Source organism: Ovis canadensis, chromosome X (assembly GCF_042477335.2).
Source record: "Ovis canadensis isolate MfBH-ARS-UI-01 breed Bighorn chromosome X, ARS-UI_OviCan_v2, whole genome shotgun sequence".
NCBI classification, from domain to species: Eukaryota; Metazoa; Chordata; class Mammalia; order Artiodactyla; family Bovidae; genus Ovis; species Ovis canadensis.
The window spans coordinates 125,465,817-125,485,975 of NC_091727.1; the positions used below are offsets into that span (position 1 = coordinate 125,465,817).

The window sequence follows — 20,159 nt, forward strand, 5'->3', positions numbered from 1 at the left end:
ACTCAGCCTTCAAGGATGGGGTTGCCTACCATTTCCCTGTCTAGCCTTGATCTCTCCCCTCTGCATTTCTCCTTCCTCCCCCAAATCCCTCAATACACTAAGAACAACTTTAGAAAGCTCTGAGTTGAGAGTACTGTGCCAAACATATTGTATCAAGTCATGGGCTCGTCGATACTATGTTTTTTTTTTTTTAATTTTGTAGTCTGCTTTTCATTTTCTAACTTTAAATTTTGTAATTATTACTTGACTACATCATGTGGCATGCAGGATTTTAGTTCCCTAACCAGGGATCAAACTCATACCCCCCTGCAGTGGAAACACAGAGTCTTAACCACTAGACCACAGTGGAAGTCCTACCATGGGGTTGTTAATGTTTCACAAGTATAGGTCTACTTAAGGAAATGGTGGTGCATCCTATCATTGATTACAAGTGATAGTAGAAGATGGTATTCTATTTTACATCTCAGTTTAGCTCTTTTTTCTCCTTTTAGAGACAGATGATCAGTGCCAATGATAGTCAAAGTTGTAGTTAATCTGACCATGGCCTAATATTATTATTATATTATAATAATATTATATTATTTTAGTCTTTTTCATTCTAGAATATTGTAATATATGAATGTTTTTCAAACTGAATGTGCAAGTGAATCACTTGGGGATATTGTTTAAAGTGCAGGTTGCTAGAGTAGGTCTGGGTTGGAGTCTGAGATTCTACATTTCTTCTAGTAAGTTCCCAGGAAATGTCGACTCTGACCACAGAGCAGAACCGTTCTGAATAACATTAGATATTACTAGATAATCCATTTAAAACTTGATTGTAATCTATAGGTCATTATTCTATAATTTTAAAGTAACTGTCTATAGCTTGGTCGCCACATCTACTAGACGTTAACTGTCAATTAGTCTGAAGTTTGCATGTACCTTTAAAAAGGCTTCTTACTGATTTCAGAGGCTTGTGCTTTTTGGCCTCTGAACTAATAAAAGAAAATCACACCATCAGAAGACAGGAAATATTGCCTGCCAACCAGCATAGAAAAGTCTCAAGCTTGTATTGTGTAGTTTGTAACATTTGAATATTTCAAATATGGTCCCTCGTCATTTCATTATTTTCAGCCTTTTAAGCACTGCAAGCTAGGCTTCAACAGTACATATACCGAGAACTTCCAGATGTTCAAGCTGGATTTAGAAAAGACAGAGGAACCAGAGATCAAATTGCCAACATCTGTTGGATCATCAAAAAAGCAAGATAATTCCAGAAAATCATCTACTTCTGCTTTATTGACTATGCCAAAGCCTTTGAGTATATGGATCACAACAAACTGTGGAAAATTCTTAAAGAGATGGGAATACCAGAACACCCTACCTGCCTCCTGAGAAATCTTTATGCAGATCAAGAAGCAACAGTTAGAAACTGACATAGAACGATGGACTGGTTCAAAATTGGGAAAGGAGTATGTCAAGGCTGCATATTGTCACCTCGTTTATTTAACGTACACATAGAGCACATCATGAGAAATGCTGTGCTGGATGAATCACAAGCTGGAGTAAAGATTGCTGGGAGAAATATCAACAATCTCAGATATACAGATGATACCACTCTAATGGCAGTAAGTGAAGATGAACTAAAGAGTCTCTTGATGAAGGTGAAAGAGGAGAGTGAAAAAGCTGGCTTAAAACTCAAAATTCAAAAAATTAAGATCACAACATCCAGCCCCATCTCTTCATGGCAAATAGATGAGGGGGAAAGTGGAAGTAGGGGCAGATTTTCTTTTCTTTGGCTCCACAATCAATGTGGATGGTGACTGCAGCCATGAAACTAAAAGACGCTTGCTCCTTGGAAGAAAAGCTGTGACAAAACTAGACAGTGTATTATAAAACAGAGACATTACTTTGCAGACAAAGGTTCACAGAGTCACAGTTATGGTTTTTCCAGTAGTCATGTACAGATGTGAGTGTTGGGCCATAAAGAAGGCATTGCATTGAAGAATTGATACTTTTGAACTGTGGTGTTTGGGAAGACTCTTGAGAGTCCCTTGGACAGCAAGGAGAGTAAACCAATAAATCCTAAAGGAAATCAACCCTGAATATTCATCAGAAGGACTGATGTTGAAACTGAAGCTCCAATACTTTGGCCACCTGATGTGAAGAGCCAACTCTTTAGAAAAGACCCTGATGCTGGGAAAGATTGAAGGCAGGAGGAGAAGGGGACGACAGAGGATGAGATGGTTGGATGGCATCACTGACTCAATGGACATGAATTTAAGCATACTCCAAGGGATAGTGAAGGACAGGGAAGCCTGTTTTGCTGCAGTTCATGGAGTCACAAAGTGTCAGACATGACTTAGTTACTGAACAAGAGGAATAGCATCAAGGAGAAGTACACAGGGGCTTCAACTCTGCCTGTAATATTTTATTTATCTTAAAAAATCTGAAGCAATATGTTAAGACTCACCAAACTTGATAATAGGTTTACAGGTAAAATAATTTATCTTTCCTAACATTTCCTTGCATTTTTCTGTAGGCTTAAAATAGTTAATAATGCCTAAAAATAGCACTGTTGCTTCATAAACAAAGACCAGCTCTTTGTCTCCATTTTTTTAGATGCCAGGTAGGCCTCTTTTTTTCTAATTCAACATTACAGATGGTCCAGTTACACTGTGATTGAGGTGGTTGATGTTTCATTACATTCCAGTTATAACAAGTTATCAACCTGGTCAACTTCATAGGACTTGTTCACTTCCCATGTCTTGGCAACCAAAATTTTATAAACCACCTCTCAGTTTGTATCAATTTCAATTTATGTTGATTTTTTCTATTGAGGGGGCCATCTTTTACTCATTTTTTCCATGGATTAAAGAGTTTCTTTCTCTTTTTTAATATGTATGAAGATGCATATATACACACAGATCATATATTGTATATACATATTTATTCACTTACACATATACAATCTTAAAATTAGAAGTTCCCCAGGTCATCTTCCTAGGCACCATATAGACACTTCTATAGCATTACGTAGGCAGTATAGCATAATGCGGGGCTTCCCAGGTGGTGCAGTGGTTAAAAATCTGTTTGCCAATGCAGGAGATGCAAGAGATGAGGGTTTAATTCCTCGGTCAGGAAGAGCCCCTAGGGGAGGAAATGGCAACCCATTCTAGTATTCTTGCTTGAAAAATTCCATGGACAGAGAAGCCTGGTGGGCTACAGTCCATGGAGTTGTAGAGCTGGACACAATTGAGCACAGCACAGCAGCATAGCATAATGGTAGCGTATCAGTTCTGGAGTCAGTGGCTGTGGTTTAGAATCTCATTTCTGTGTCATTTATTAGCTGTGTGACCTGGGGCAAGTTATTTAACCTTTTAATATTCTTGTAGGCAAAGTGAGGATAGTAATAATACTTTTTGTAGAATTTTAAGCTTAAATAAAATGCATTTTAAAAATTAGAGAGTTTAACACATAGCATAATGTCTTCAAAATATGCTGTTATTATTAATATTATCATTATCTCTGATATGGTCATCAGCCTCTGCTTGAAGTGGTTCAACCATATTCTACAAGAAATGCTGTTCTATTTTGGAGACTCTGTTACTAGAAACACAGTGAGCCAAAGTTATTTTCCTATAAACCTTACTCATTTTAAATTCTATTTGTTTGTCTGAGTTCTGTCTTCAAACTAAGCAAATTTTTCCCATCCCTCCAATGTGGAAATTCTTCAAAAGTTAGAAATCAGTATCTCTTATTCTCTAGACCATTCTATATCCACAAGTCAGAACTCTGGAGAATAAATAGTGTTAGAATAAGATAGATTTCAGCATCACCTACAAATATATTAGACTGGTGAATAAATATTGGATATTCTGTTAGCTTGAAGTGTTAAATTTTGAAGGGTTTGATTTAGACATGTAATTAGTGAGTCTCCAGGCATCTAATGAGTTGTAGTATTTAAAGTTTGGGGTAAAGGAAAGCCATATGTTTCTACTTACCTTTAGATCCAAGTTCCTTCTGTGTATATAGTCCCTTTTCTGTACCATAACACCATGCAAGATACCATCACAACCTCTTCCCTTACCAAAGTATCAATATGTTCAGACTACATGGATTGTCTAGAACATTAATTATTGCTGTTCTTCAAAGTTCTTCTGAGGGAAGAATCTTGACTGGTTATCTCTTCTGCTTGTTGTTACCTCCTGCCATGTTGCTAGGTCCTCTGTGCACTTTGTATTCTTTACTTCTCATCTGTAGTTCATACCCAACAGCCCTTCAAATATATGTTCTTTTCTTATGTTACAGCTTGCTTCCAGCCCAAATCAGCTATGCCCCGAGGATTATATTTCCACAATTAAGGTGCACTCTTAGAGTATTTTGCCAGATAAAGACAGTTTTCTTTCTGAGAGAAATTCTTCCCCCAGCTAAATCTTACATTAACACTTTACATCTTCATGCTACACAGTCATGATGTAAGGAAATATATCTAGGTCCATAATGAAAGATACGTGGCATGTATGCCTCCATTACTCTCTTCACCACAAAAGATATTATTACTCAATCACAGCATGCTCTACATCTTTCTTCTCTGTGGTTGTAGCTCCTGCCAAAGAACCCTTTCTGTTTAGGTCCCAGATTCCACCCTGACTGTGGTCTCATCTCCTGCTGGCAGGCCCCTTCATAGGAGGGTCCTACTTCTGGTTTCTGGTAACGTTACCTTCTCCCATCATTTCCCTAGGTTTGGTGATAGCTTTCTGCTTCTGCTGATCTTGAGGTTGTCTCACTATCCCCATTTGTCTTCTATCACATGCATTATCAAGTCCTTGCAATAAATGTGCTCTATTTGAAATAGCTAGAGTGGTTCTGTTTTTGTTTTTTTTTTTTCTGATTGGTCTCTGAATGATACACCTCCTTTGAAAATCTGTAGTATGTTCTATCTTTTCTATGGTAAATAGTATTCAGTAAACCTCAAGTTGGATCTTTAAGCCATCCCATCTTGCCTACTTACTTCTGTGCTATATAGCCTTCTCCAAATCCATTCTCACACGTTTTCTCCGCCCTGCTCTTTGCTCTAGAAGCTGGCCTCTACAAACTGCATCCCCTGGCTTGCTTGTCCTCTTGTTTCCAGGCGGATTCAGTCTGCACTAGCAGATGAAGGTGAAGGAGAAAGTGTTTGGAGTATTTAATCCTCTACCCCCCCTACAGTTTTGCTTATTTAGCTAAGGTCATAGATTGTTCATTTCTTTCTCATGACTATAGGACATGCCGGATTCTGAAAACAGTTCCCTCCCCTTACCGCTTCCAGCCTAAGACTGGCTGTAGCTTCCTGCAGCTGCTAGTCCATGGGTGCTTTGCTGTCTCTTTGAATCCTACCCACCACTTAGCAGATAGTCCCTTCTTTAGAATTTCTTTACTCATCCTTTATGAGAATGCCATCTGTTTCCTGCCAGGAGAATGATGAATACAATCACATACCTATGTTTGACAATCCATCCTTGTTCCTTGCAAACTCTTAGAACCCTATTTGTCCTGTACCAACACTGCTTCATTGGCTTCTAGGTGCAAATTATTAGCCCTAATTTCCTCTTATTTATGGTACTACTCCTAACCTTTTTACTTAATGTTTGTATTTGGTCTCCTCAGGTTGGAGTCTTCCCTCTCTCGAGAGGACTTTGTCTCTGACTCACTCTTCTCCTGCTACCAAGTATTTCCAGGCAATCTGCCTCAGTTTGAGGACCATTAAACCTAATTGTTCCCAACCTGATTGACAAGTGACTGACCCTCCCAAAACAGGGAGAAATACATGGGTGTATTCTATAATACATTGCAATCATTCTTTATTCAGTCTACTCTACAACCCCTCCCTGGGCAATCTCATCCATTAACACCTCTTAAATTTATGTCTCCAACCCTGACCTCTCTTGTGAGCCCCAGACCTGTATATTCAATTGCCTATTCAACATCTGCACTTGGATGTCTCAAAGACAAATTAATCTAAACATATGCGAAACAAAATCCATCTCCCCCTCAATCTGATTTTCCTCCAGTGTTCTTTGTCTCCATGAATAGAGCCACTAGAACTTTGTTCAAACTAGAATCCAGTAAATCATATTAGATTCTCCCTTCTTACTTATTCCACTGATCCAAGTCATCCAGTAATGCTAACTTTATCTCCTATGTGTACCTGCAAGCCAAGTTGCTTCAGTGGTGTCTGACTCTGCAACTCTATGGACCATAGCCCGCCAGGCTCCTCTGTCCATGGGATTCTCCAGGCAAAAATACTGGAGTGAGTTGCCATTCCCTCCTCCCAAGGATCTTCCTGATCCAGGGATGGAGCTCGTGTTTCTTATGTCTCCTACATTAGCAAGCAGGTTCTTTACCACTAGCATTACCTGGGAAGCCCTTTATTGCCTATATTTATCTAAAGTTACTTGCTTTCCTTTATTTCCTTTCCCACTACCACTTGATTGGATGGTGGTAGGTCTAAAATGTTATCATCTTTCTCCTGAACCACTGCCATGACCTTTTAACTGGTCTCCCTGTGTCCACTCTTGCCCCTCTTCAATCCATCCTCCACACTGCTATCAGAATTCTCATCTTCTCTGTGCTTAAAATAAAGTTAAAAATCCACAACATTGCTCACAAGGCCTTGCATGTTCTTGTCCTTATCAACCTTTCCAGCCTTCTGGAGACTTCTCTTCACTCACTGTTCTTCTTCAAGCATGCCAAGTTTATTTGACCTCAGAATCTTTGCACAGGCTGTTCTCTCTATGGAATGTTTGCTCTATTACTCATTAGATTTTAGCTTAGATATCATCTCAGTAAAGTTTCCTTGACACTCTAGGCCAGGCTAGGCAGCATGCCCTTCACTTTGTATGTATCCAAGCACACTATACTTCTCCGTTATAACACAGCAGTGTCGTAATTATCTGATCCAAGATGTCCATCCCAGTAGGCTGCAACTTGCACCAGGGCCTAACTAGTGTGTCCTGTTTTCACTGCTAGCACATATAGTAGGTGCTGAATAAATGTTGAATGGATGAATGAATTTAGGTATTTATCATCTTTGTCAGATTGTAAACTTTATGATTACAAACTTCAGATCCCCTAGCTTAGAATGCTGTATAATCTGTCTCTCTCATTCTCCACCGGGTGTGTATATGATTTTATCAATAGATACTTGATGTGAAAAATGAATTGAAATTCCTGGAACTACTCAAATTATTCTTCAAAACCTCCTCGCCTATATTTATTATGTGCATTTTCTTTTCCCACTCTACATATGTTCCACATTTTGGTCTCTTTTTTTTCTATAAGTACAATTCATTCTTTATGGCTAGAGGAACTTCCACAGTAATTCTCTCCCTTTTAATGCCACCACATTTATTAAAGAGCACAAATGAAATAGCTGCATACACTTAAAACACTATACAATTTTATAAGAACATTATTTTTCCTAAGAGAAGATGTTCTCATTTCTAGGAAGGGAAAGATCATAGTCATGTATATGAAGAGCCTGCATTGACTGTGAACATTAAGTCAAATGATCAGAGGAATAAGATTTGCATTGTGGGTAGATAACCCATCTATATTTCTACTTCTTCTCTGTAAAGTAGAACTGCAGGGTTTGACTTTGTATAAACTTCTCTACTGCCTGTTAAATACATGTTGCTGCAGCTATAAAATGATTTATGAGATGGCAAAATTCTGTTTCTTTGTTCTGAATTTGGACACGGGGAGTAGATAATCACTTATAGAGCTCTATAATTTTCTGTAGAACTTGGAGTGTAATAGAATGAATAGCTTTGGAATATCTATTCAGTGCCTAGAAAGTAAGACACTTTTTTGAGGTGAGTATTAAACTAACTAGGAGTCCAAAGATTAGCAGTATACTTTTTTTTTTTTTTCCCAGCAGTGTACTCTTGACTTGGCCTCTGCGTAACCAAAAATGTCTCACCACCAATCTCTCTGTGAGAATGTCCTCTTGTGTAAAACAGACTTCATAATACCTCCACTCATTATTCACAGGGTTGCTCTGAGAAACAAACAAAGTAGGAAATGGAAGATACATCAATAAAAATATCCCATAATGTGGGGAATGTTGCATGATATTGCTGCTTGAGATACCTTATTTCACTCTCCCCTCAGGTCACTTTCACTGGCACCTGGTAGTCATTACCTATTTTTCACATCTCACTACTAAAGAAATGAACACACCAGTGAGGTTGCAAGTAGGGAGAAGACAAAAATTGGAAGGTTGGCGAATAAGAAAAAATAATGACACTTCAAAATTATAAATACCATAAATTTGTAATTGTTACAGTTTATATTAGGAGACTAATACTCTTTATATTGTTCAGACAATAGATATTTGTTATCAGTAAGCCAAACAGAACTTATTTTGCAGGGACTAAAAATGACATGCAAATATTATATTTCATATATACAATATAAGCCTATTTCAAATATTAATGGTTTTAAACTAAATACATCCAATTTTTCTTCCACACAACTCATTTTGTTTAAAAAGTACTTCTTTTATACAAATGCAGGTGAATAAGATATATTATTAAATATAACTACATCATTGCATTAAATGAACCTGTTTTACCTACTTAGTAAGCATGATGGGGTCTGCAGCGGTCAAACTCATTTATGAGTCCAAAGCTTCAGATTTGGCATAGATGGAAATGTTAGGCTGAATGAACCTGTCTTTACTTGATTTATCTTAATATTTCCTGCCTAGTACATAATACATAATACACAAACCTTTTACGATATACCTTGTTTTATACAACACATGATTCTGAAATGTATGCAAAGTACACTTTTGAAATTGAGTTATGTTAAACATATTAGGAGAGTTTACTATTTCAAGATTTCAAGTAATGAGTCCTTTTGTTTTGTTGAATTATATGAAATTGCTGATATTTCAGCATTGTTTATTTACATAAATGCCAATTTCATGTGATTCAGTGTAATAAAAAGTGAATACTCATTCTTTTACCTTAAAACAAACTATATCTATATATAAATAACCTATCTGTTTATGTACATTTAGGCTAACATGCAATTTTTTGGAGAGTAGGGGTGAGGGAGGGAATTGCCTAGTCGGCACTTTGCATAGATGGATAAATTCAAATTATGCCCATTGATTGCTCTAGCTGCCTCTTTGAGCAGTAATATATGTTAATTAATACATTGGGGGATATAATAAAAATGAATATAAATGGAAAAGTTGTTTTCTTCACGGACGGTTTGCTATGATGAAAACATTCAGTTTGTTTTTCCAAAGACTAAATACCATGTATGTCACCATAATGACACATCTGCATACATACATCTCCATTTATGTTATCACTGGAAATTGTGAGAGGTTATGCTGCTATTTTAGTGCAATCCATGCCATGTACTTTGGTTAATGCTCAGTGAAGATCTGGATCCCATGGGGTGGTTGTGATGAAAGAGGGTGGTTGTTTTCCAGGTGAGTAACCTAATCATAAACCAGGAATCTTCATCCAAGTCAGTGATTAAGGAGCAGTTTTAAAGTCCTGAAATCTGGGTTGGGGAGATCAGATGGTTAGGGACTAGATTTGCAGTTTGTCTCTTCATCAGATTCAGCAACAAGGCATTGGGTATCTTGCTATTCACCGCTGTTGAAAATGTAATCAGTTCCTTCATTTATCCAATCACTGACTTCTTAACTGTAAAGTGCATTCAAATACCGTGAGCACAAAAGGCAGAGCCTGGAATGAGGAGAGATGTGTGTCCTTAAAAAGTTCTGGGGTATATTGGCATCCTTTGATGAAGGCCATGTATGGCTGCCAAAAACTATCATTTTAAAGGGTACATAGGGTCTGGGTGTGACTAAAGACAATTTAAACCCCCAAAGGAAATAATATGAATTACTTTGCATTTTGGAAATGACAGTGCCAAAAGGGGAAGTGCATGCCCTATCCGATTCTTAGCCTACCTGCTCATCTCTTCTAAATGGTACAGAATGCAGCTGCCATCTCTTATGGTGTGCTATTGTAACAGGTGTGCCAGAGGCAGGCTTGCTGCTAAGTTTAGCTCTGCATGTGGGGATTTCACACTTTGTAGCCCCTTGGAGAGGGGAGTATTGGCAAATGACTGTGTATAAAAGTAGAAAGCACTTGGGAATTTCACCATCATGCTAGATTTAGATCAAAGTAAAGGAGCCAATCTAAATTGGTAACAAACTCGAGAGCATGTCTGGTAGAGGTGCCATTAACCTAACATCCATTCCACTTCTCTCTCACTGTCACAATTCCCAAGGGAGCACCTGGTGGAAATTTGATGACCATATTTTAGGTGTAAGCGAGAACTGATTTTTTTAAAAGCAGGTAGAAATTAACATGGGTATTTTAGTTCTTTGGCGGCAAGAGTATGACCAGCCTTCTAATTTGTAATAAGTAAATTATTAAAAAATCAAATTGTCTCCCACTACTGGCACACTAGGGCTGATTATGAGAATGCAAGTTTTCAAAATATATTTATTTTATAGGTAATAAGTGAAACACTTCATCTTTGGGCAGGGATCAGGAAAGGAGGAACATTTTCTGGGAAAGACAAATGTGACATTTGAGGACACGGATCTCAATAAAGATTAGTTGGAGGGTATTATTTAGTCCTTTCCTCTTTTGTCTCTGTTTTTCTTACACTCAGATCTAAGAGGAGTCTAGTGATGACTGAATAGCTCTCAGATCATTTTTCAGAAAGAAAAACCCGGTACCCCAGGCTTGAGTGTTTTGTCCAAAGCCACAATCATTCAACAACAGAATACCAAGACTATTTCATTTCTGCTTTAAAGTACACTTGAGTCTTCTTTGCCAAGGCCATCTTTAAACAAAGCTTAAATTTGAGTGCAACTCAATCCTGGAGCATGATGGGGAAGGAGAAAAGGGCAAAGAAGGTGCATGTATCATATAATGTTCATTAGCATAAGCATATTTTGACTTAATTTTCCCTTGGTTTGAGGGAAGCTCATTGTTCCAGATTTTTGTAATATATCTACCATTTTTGAATGTTTAAAAGTCCAGTAATGGTAATAACACAGATATAAAATGCACATTTTCCCTCTCTAGGTGAGTTTGTTCACTAGAAACTTACTTTTGCAAAATTGCTTTTAAAATTGAAACAGTGTCTTTAAAGACTCTGCTTTCATTTGGGACAAACCTGATGGCCATAGTTGATAAAATCACTGCTCTTTTGACTTTGTGGTCCCTTCCATTAACCTCCAACATGAGCTAAGTTCATGTAACCAGGGGTGATTCTTTTGGGTCTAACTGCTAAATTAAAACTTGTTCCTTTCTTGGGGTAACCTCTTTGAACAATCAATCCTTTCAAAGGCAAATTTTCCTTGTTCTTGGAGTTTCCAGGGTCGTGTTTGTTTGTTTTTTTAAACAACAGCTGCATATGAATTTCTGTGATCTGAGGGTTGCTCAAGGCCCAGCCTCTCTTTGGTTACCATGGAAACCTACCTTCCCAAGCAGCTGCCATTTCCTATATTCCTTGCAAGGAAGGAGTCAAACCTCTTAGATATCCCACAAGCAGAGTCAAGATAAAGAATAACACAAGGAAAGGAGGAACAACTTGTTAAGTGAACAGCTTGTTGATTCCTTACACAGGAAGCTACAGATAATGAAGTCAGCTTTCCTGGACATCAACATATAAGGGTCCACTGAGATCCAGTAAAGCTCACCTTCATCCTGGCTTTAAGGAGTAGGAATCCGACTCTGCATCTCTACGTCTGTGAATTGAGGAACACTTTCTGTGCTCTCAGAGGTGATGGGTGAGATGACATGTTTGAGTCGAAGGAGCATCGTGAAGAGCAGGATGAGGAGAATGGCCAAAAGGCTCAGGAATAAGCCCACATACATATACAGGTTGGAATACTTATCTGAAGTAGTGTCAACCTCTGTTGCCAGGGTGGGGAAATGGGCCCGTCCAGTGAGATTTCCATGGTACTTGAAATGCACCTCCGTCATCACTCAAGACTTGAATTAGTACCTATTTCTAGTTGATTTCTATTGCCCTTGAGGCATTCCACAGTCACTTAGACTGTCTCTGAATATGCTGGAGGTGTTCTAACAATCTCATACACAATCAAACAATCACAACCAGAGCCAAGTCAGTATTGCATAAGCAAGAAAATGATATTCTAATTTGGCAGTTGCCACACCGTCTCTATTTTCCAGCACAGCACCCCTCTCCCAAATAGTTTTTTTTTATCAGAACTTCTTAACCACTTTCTTAAAATATAAATAAAATATTTTATTTTCCACAGTCCTACTCCTATACTGATCAAAATAAATATGGCAAAACTGCTTTATAATACTGGTATGAGGACAAGCATATCTGAGTATTAAATCAGACTTTTTCTATGTTTTGGTGGAGGGAGAAAGCATTCTATTTTATCTACAGCTTATCTAATGTGTGCATTAATTATGTGAATTTAATTGGATTCTTCTGTGGGGAGATTTTCTAAAAGCTTTTGTATATTTCCAGCTCAGCATATCTGAGTTTTTGCCCTTCTTGTCTTTCTGAATCCCCCATAAGGATGGAGCTTGTAAGGTATCTTCCCAACTGCCACAGCTTGAGGGTTGGCAGTCTAGAGAATGCAACTTTTCTGCAGTTTTGTTGACCTCCCTCAATGTAGGCCGGAGGGAAAGTGTTGTCAGACCTGGTGATTCTCAGATGGAGGAGGTCTCAGAGATGCTGACAGCAGTAGGTCTAGGCTCAGAAGATTTGACTCTTCAAATTCCTCAACAGATTTATTTTCCTGAAAATCAAAAACAAAAATAAAAGATTCGGGTATCTAAGAAACAGAGATGGTGATTTCTTTTGAAATAAAAATTAACTGATATATTGCAAAATGGTTTTAGATGGGAAATATAGTTTTAAAATGGTATCCTGAGTTTTTATCATTTTGAATGCTTTTTTTTTTTCTAAGTAGTATACCTGTTACAAGGTTAAATAAAAATTCCAGTCAGAGGACAGCAGCTAATAACTTGGCTAGAGTAGGACAGTGTTTTCTAAACTAACTGGTCATAAAATTCTGAAGTACTTATTAAAATATAGACCCTGGGCCCCAATCTAGACTTTCTGAATCATAATCTCCACAGTTGGGCCTGCTCACCACTCTAGAGATTGAGATTTTACTGGTCTTAGGTGGGGTCCAAGCACTGGTATTGTTAAAAAGTTCCCCAAATGACTCTAAATAAAATACAGCCAGGACTGAAAACCACTGCTTTAGTTTAACCGAGAAAACCTAGCACTTAAATGAAGATCTAAATCTAAGGATTTGTTTTTTCAAACCCCAGGTCCCAGTGCCATGGGTCACTTTAACAAATTATGAAATTTTCAGGAATTTAGGCTTCCCCCAATTTTGTTTTTGTGTTCTCTGTCTCTCATTTAGGACTGTGGGGTAAGAATACACCCCTACTCCCCAGTATTTGTAGATCAGAAGTAATTGAAAGGGTGTGTTTGTTCTGAGCAAGTAACTTCATCTTTCATTAATGGTAAAGATGGACTGTTGTCTTTATTGGCAAAAACATTCCAGTGTGTAAATAGGGTCAACTATTTGCTGTTGACGGCTTCCAAAATAATTTAGCTTGTTTTTCCCAACATGAATTTTGAATATAGGTGACTAAAAAAAAACAAAACAAAACATAAACTACCATCACCTGTTAAGCTTCCATGTGCAACAGTGGCAAAGAGCTGACAAGGTAGCCCAATTCTGTCACTTGTTAACATGCCCAAGGAGCGTTAATAGAAATAGCTCCAACAATCACATTACTCTTCCTATAATCTTGAATTTTCCCCCAGCCTGGGAGCACTTCAGCTTAAAGTTTATATTTACTAGCTCATGGTACTGTAATTTCTGTAATCTGCATGATTCTTAGCCTACCTACCTATGGCCTCTATCGCCTGTGCAGAACCACCTGGTTCACAGAAACAAGAGCAAAGGGACAGGGTATCTTTCTACTGTCTTTGGAACTATAGGCTAGGAAACATTTTTTGCAATACTTAAATGTACATCTATTTTGATTTCTGATTCACTAACAAGTGGAAAAGGTAATTACATAGGTATCCTTTTGTTCCCTAAAAACACCAGCCCCAAAGGCAGTGGTTCAACTGAGTAGCTTGTTACAAATGCAGATTTCAAGGTCTGTTCTTGGGAGCTCTTTCTCCCCAGACCACTGGATTCTCGACCTTTCTTATTCTCCTAAATCCAGTTTTTCTCAAGAATGTGATGCATGAACCTCCTACGTTACTTAAAATGTAGACTCCTAGGCCCTTCACCAGGCCTACTGAGTTCAAATATTTTGGATCAAGGCCCAGGAATACGTATTCTAAGCACAAGATTTTCAGGTGACCCTTTGCATATCGGGCTTTGAGAGTTAACTATCAGTTTTTCTATCTAGATATCCCAGCTAAAGAACAAAGCTAAACTGTTCAGTTGGTTGTTTGGGGACCCTACTTTTAAAAACTATTTAAAAGAGTGCCACAGATGGAATTGTGTCCCCAAAAAAGTCATGCTGAAGTCCTAACACCCAGTACCTGCAAATGTGACCTTCTTTGTAAAAAAAAAAAGGGGGGGTCTTTGCACATGTAGTCAAGTTCAAACGAGGTCATTAGGTTGGCCCTAAATCCAGTATGACTGGTGTCCTCATAAGAAGAGAAAGCAAAGGTATACAGGGGGAACGCAGAGGCAGAGACTGGAATGATGCACCTACAAACCAGGGGGGACCAAGGATTGCCAGTAAACCCCAGAAGCCAGAAGAGTCAGGGAAGAATTTTACTCTACAGAGTGCAGAGAGAGCATGGCCCTGTTGATGCCTTGATTTCAGACTTCTAGCCTTCAGACCTAAGAGAATAAATTTCTGTTTTAAGCCACCTAGTTTGTAGTACTTTGTTTATGGCAGCCCTAGGAAACGAACGAATACACAGAGTGATCTCCCTGAGGCCCTAGGATTTTGGAACCTTTGGGGCAGTGTTTCTGAAGGAAGTTCCTTCATCAGAATCACGTGGAAGATTTGTCTTACAAATGCAGATTTCTAGGCCTTTCCCCTTGCTCTCTAGATCAGAGTCTCTCTGGATAGGACCCTGAAATCTATATTTGTGACAAGCTACCCATTCAGAGTTTCTAAGTACACTCTGCAAGGAATGGTTTCCAGTCCCTGCTGCCCTTAGGATCACTTACTAAACTTTTTGAAAATATGTCTATCTGGGGCCTTTCCTCAGAGGTTCTGATGCAGTAGGTTTGTGTAGGGGGAGGCCCAAACAGCTGTAGTACGTAAAGGTCCACGTGGTTTTGATATGCAGCCAGGGCTGAGAAGCACCACTCTACAAATAGAATGAAGCGCCTGAGAGTCAGGACTGTGACAGTCCCCAGCAGCCTACATGGAGGCACACTTGTTTTACCTGGCCTCCAGAACACAAGCAGTAGGAAAATCAACACTCACTGTTAGTGCTGTCCAAGTGGGAAAAGTCCCAATAGTAGGTTACTGTCTTTTTAGTCTCCCATGGACCTCCAAGTACACATATTTGGATAAGTCAGACTCCCTGGTTAGGCACACTGTCATCATGGGTGCCTCCAAGTTCTCTTTTATTTGTTTACTTAGTAACACCCATGAACAAACACCTGTGAACAAGAACCTACTGACTGTAAGACTGAGAATAATAATTTACATGATGCCTACCTATGCTCCTCCCTATCAAATTTAATATTCTGAATTTTGTTAATCATTACCTTGCTTTTATTTACACACACACCCCATGCCTAAACACTGTTTTTTATTTTTGTTTTGAACTTTATTAAAAAAAAGTATCAAGCTATATGTCTTCTTTGTTTTGTGCATTTTACTCTATACTGCATCACTATATGATTTATTTATAACTATTCTTATAGGATGAAAAAGGAATAAATATTTGGTAGCCCACATATTACCTTTTAACTTTATTCCATTCTCCTTAGCTTGGCATTCAAGGCTGTCCATGCCCTGGTCCTGGCTGACTTTAATTCCTTCCACTACCTTACTTTCCAATCAAGCTGTAATGCTCATTGACACCTATTTCCCTGCCTTCATGTTTTTTGTTTGATCTGTTCCTTCTATCTTTGTATATATCTGCTTGGGGAAATGGTACCATTCTTCATAGTTCAGCTCATGAAACTGACCTTGATTTCTTATCAAATCCTAATTTCCACAGGCTCTCTAACCCTCCTAGAGAAGTTACATTCACCTAATATTGTAAGTATCTATTTTCTGTGTTTTTTCCCAAGTTGTAATTTATACACTCCTTGAGGATCTTTTTCAACCTTCCATTCGCTTCCCATGTGGCTCAGTGGCAAAAGAATCCGCCTGCCAATGCAGGAGACACAGGTTCAATCTCTGGGTCAGGAAGGTCCCCTGGAGGAGAAAATAGAAACCCACTCCACTATTCTTGCCTGGAAAATTCCATGGACAGAGGAGCCTGGCAGGCTGCAGTGCATGGGATCATAAAGAGTCAGCCTTGACTGAGCATACATGTACGCACGTGATCCCTTATATAACCGTGCTTACAATAGCTGCTCAATAATTACTGAATAAATGCATGGATATGACTGAAGAAATGCACTTAACACTGACAATCTGGAGAGAAGCACAGTGTTATCTCTGTTTCAATAGATAATAAAGGTTGGGGAAGTGCCTGAAACTCCCTTTTTATTTCCCTCCCCAACTCTTCTATCTCTTACTGTGCAAAGAAGACTTAAATTTCTGAGTATAACCTAGAATTAAGGAATAATCACTTTTGGGGAGTTCCCTGGCAGTCTAGTGGTTTGGACTTGGCACTTTCACTGCTGTGGAGCTGGGTTCAACCCCTGGACAGGGAACTAAGATCCTGCAAGCTGTGTGCCACCGCCAAAAAAAAAAAAAAAAAAAAGGGAATAATCACTTTGTTAGAAACTTTGCTCTTGAATTATTTCAGTTCCATGATTTTAAAGGAAAACTATACATGGAGTGGGTTTATGGCCTGAAGTTTTAGACAGTTCAGTTGTGTCTATAGATGCTTTTCATTAACAATTAATAATACTACCTCTAACACAATCAACCCTGAATTTTCCTTAAGATCTAACGATTTATTAAATATTTATTAGAATTCTATGAAGCTTGAAGAATCTGTAAATAATAATACTCTCATAAACAGTTTGTCAACTTCTTTAAACATTTCATTTGAGGGTTTCGAAAACTAACCATATATTTCTTAAAACCTCTGTGTCTGCCGAACACCAAACATCCTGTTCAATTCAGAGAGGTCTATCAGTTCAGTTCCTTAAATCTGAAGGATTTTGAAATGAGTAGATGAAAAGCTAGATATGGGTGAAGGGGGTCCTCTTTCTTAATCTGTTCCTATATCTGTGACAACTTCTCATAAAAGCTTTCCAAACAGGATCACCATAGCTCTCTTAGCTAACTAATTGATGAGTTTCACAGACAATGTGATTGCTCTATTAAAAGGTCTGGACCATTTGAAAAGAAAAACAACCATGCAATTTCAAAAGAAGCCAAAATTCTATTAATTCTTAAAAATCTAGTTATTGTGGAAAGACCTTTGTAAGATTATAGTATCCTACTTTTTTTTCTGGAAAGCTAATAAAATGAAAATCAGTCTCTAGTCTTTGTAAAAGTAATGGAAAGCTGATAAGAGATAAGGAGAGTGAGGAATAAGAAAATAGGAAAGGCATTAGGAAAAGAAGGGAGATGGAGGAAAGGGGGGGAGAAGGACGGAAAAATGTGAGAAGGTGTGAGAAGTGCTGATAAGAGGCAGGAGGAAATGAGTGGTTAAGAGGCACAGATGAAGATAGGGTAGGAGGAAAACATTGGAAAAGAGAGGAAGAAAGGAAAATGGGAGGGGAGATTGGGGGAAGGGAAAATGGAAAGAGATTAACTTAATAACTGGCCAATGTCCAACATTAGCCTGGACATCTGGTTTACTTCTAACGTAAATCAAAACACCTACAAGCAATGTGAATGAACCTCTGATTTTCTGATTGTATGTTTTGTCATTAACTTGGTACATAAAACTCTTGGCAAAAAAAAAAAAACACAAAAATCATGATTTTGGTATGAACATTGAATCGGCCAAGTCTCCAATTATGGTCAGCGTCAGCACAGTATATATAACCTCACAAAAGCAAAATAACATACATACCCAGACCATGAATTTTGCTCCTTAAAACGAAAACAGAACGTGAAGAGGAATTCCTAGGGTGAAACATTTCTAATAAGAGAAACAAAGTTCTGTATATATTCAGACTGACACATTCAGCAAACCTTTGAGTGCAAACCAATTACCAGGCCCCCTACGAAGTACTGGGGATATAGAGATGTGTAACCTGATCCGTTTTGGTCCTCAAGGAGCTCCCCATAGTTCCTTTTGCTTGTCTTTAATGTGATAAAGTTCTGAAATAATTGGCAATTCTATATTTTTCCAAATGACACCTGCTTATAGAATTTCAGAGCTGAAATCTCACCACATAGCTAAGGAAAATGATCAGTGAAACAACTCAGAAGAGAGTTTTGGCTCTTGCAATAGCTTTAAGGAATTAACGCATTCTGTTCGTATTACCTGCCCGGTGTAGGGGAGAAAAACTAAGGGGGTCGGGGTGGGAACTGTTAGAGAATCTAGTTCCACAGGAGCCTGTGAAAAAACAATTCCAGCCGCAAGCGCTTCTTCAATCGCTGAAGCCATTAAGTAATAAGCGTTTTAAGTGAGAGCTGCTGTTATCTTCCGCGGCATACAGTGCCGGTTTGTCACACCTGCGGATAAGTAACCGCATTTTCACCATAAATAACATCATCATATTTCCAAGTCTCTCTTACCTTTCTCGTGGCTCATGGGATGAATGGGGCTGCCTTTTAAGGATCCCTTTTGAAGCTTACACCGACGGGCAAGTTGTTCAAGAACATCTTTGGAATATCTGGAAAATAGAAAGAAAGCCTTGTTTTGCCAGAGAAACAGGACTATGTTCATGCAAAATACGCTTTCTGCTTCATCCTCCTGAAGAGTCAGATCTTCCCAGCGCAAAAGAGAAAAGCACCCTCTATTAGTGACTTAAAACGCCGGTTGCCACTTACAGCTTCAGAGCGCGGTTTCAGATGCCTGCTCCTTGTAAACCCCGAACTGCCTAGAGAATTGTCCCTTTGGATGTGTATATACCATCCGGAACACTTGACTGGAAGCAGCCTGAATAGTTAAGTCCCCAGTTCCTCTTTCGCAGGCAACAGTTTAGAGAGTGCGGGAAAGGTAGTGAATCAGCTCTGCTTTGCTTTAGCGGCTGGGAGCCTCAGAGGGAGGAGATAAGAGAGAAGCTCAGAAGCAAAGTTGGTCTTAGCTTCCACTTTAACCCCTTCGAGGTTTCTTCATGAATCTGTAGGATTAGCGAAGACTCCCTGTTTTTTAGTAAAAGCCTCTTCATAGGACATTTAAGGAAATCAGATCTCCTGCTCAATTCAAGACTTTTTTCATCTTAGGTTTTATAGTAATTGATATATGTGTAGAATTGAAACCAAACATGACAGGATGTAGTGATATTTAAACAATTCCATTTTATAAACAGTATGTGTACATGTATTTCCCCAGGTTTGGGAAATTTTTTTTTTTTTTTTTTTTTAAGGCACCAACTGAATTCTTTTATTTTGAAGTTTTTGTGGAGATTTAACATCAGTCTTAGAATCTAGGTCTGAGTTTCTAATGGGGGAGGGGGTCTAAGCTTTAAGTAGAATATATTTAAATAAGACATATTTATCCCGGGTATATGTACCACTATAAGTAATTCATCCAACTGTAGTTTAAGTGCCATTACTGTGTTTTATATGGGACTTCCCAGGTGGCACTAGTGATAAAGAAACAGCCTGCCAATGCAGAAGACATAAGAGATATGGGTTCAATCCCTGGGTTGGGAAGTTCCCTTGGAGATTCCCATGTTCCTCCATGTTCCTCCTCCCTTGGAGGAGGGCATGGCAACCTACTCCAGTAATCTTGCCTCAAGAATCCCATGGACAGAGAAGCCTAGCAGGCTTCAGTTGATAGGGTTGCACAGAGTCAGACACGACTGAAGCCACTTAGCACGCATGCACATGTTTTATATATTGTGGCAAGAGGAAGCA

At 38.6% G+C, this 20,159-nt stretch overlaps 2 protein-coding genes and 1 long non-coding RNA gene across 6 annotated transcripts in view; 1 reads left to right on the forward strand and 2 right to left on the reverse strand.

Annotated features, from left to right (window-relative positions):
• DCX (doublecortin) overlaps nucleotides 1-20,159 on the forward strand; it is a 391,029-nt gene that overhangs the window by 148,960 nt on the left and 221,910 nt on the right. The gene's annotated exons all lie outside the window — the stretch shown is intronic.
• SERTM2 (serine rich and transmembrane domain containing 2) lies at nucleotides 11,659-12,015 on the reverse strand. Its single transcript, XM_070290903.1, has one exon. The coding sequence runs from the start codon at nucleotides 11,991-11,993 to the stop codon at nucleotides 11,721-11,723; it is 273 nt and encodes a 90-aa protein (XP_070147004.1). The 5' UTR covers nucleotides 11,994-12,015; the 3' UTR covers nucleotides 11,659-11,720.
• Nucleotides 12,227-19,325, reverse strand: LOC138930536 (uncharacterized). The gene is made up of 3 exons (XR_011446219.1): nucleotides 19,128-19,325; nucleotides 18,873-18,970; nucleotides 12,227-12,787 (listed from the first exon to the last, which is right to left on the reverse strand). It is a non-coding gene; the product is annotated as an uncharacterized lncRNA (long non-coding RNA).

What these genes read in the sequence shown, in the direction of transcription:
- SERTM2 (XM_070290903.1), bottom strand. Translation starts at nt 11,993, where the DNA reads ATGACGGAGGTGCATTTCAAGTACCATGGAAATCTCACTGGACGGGCC.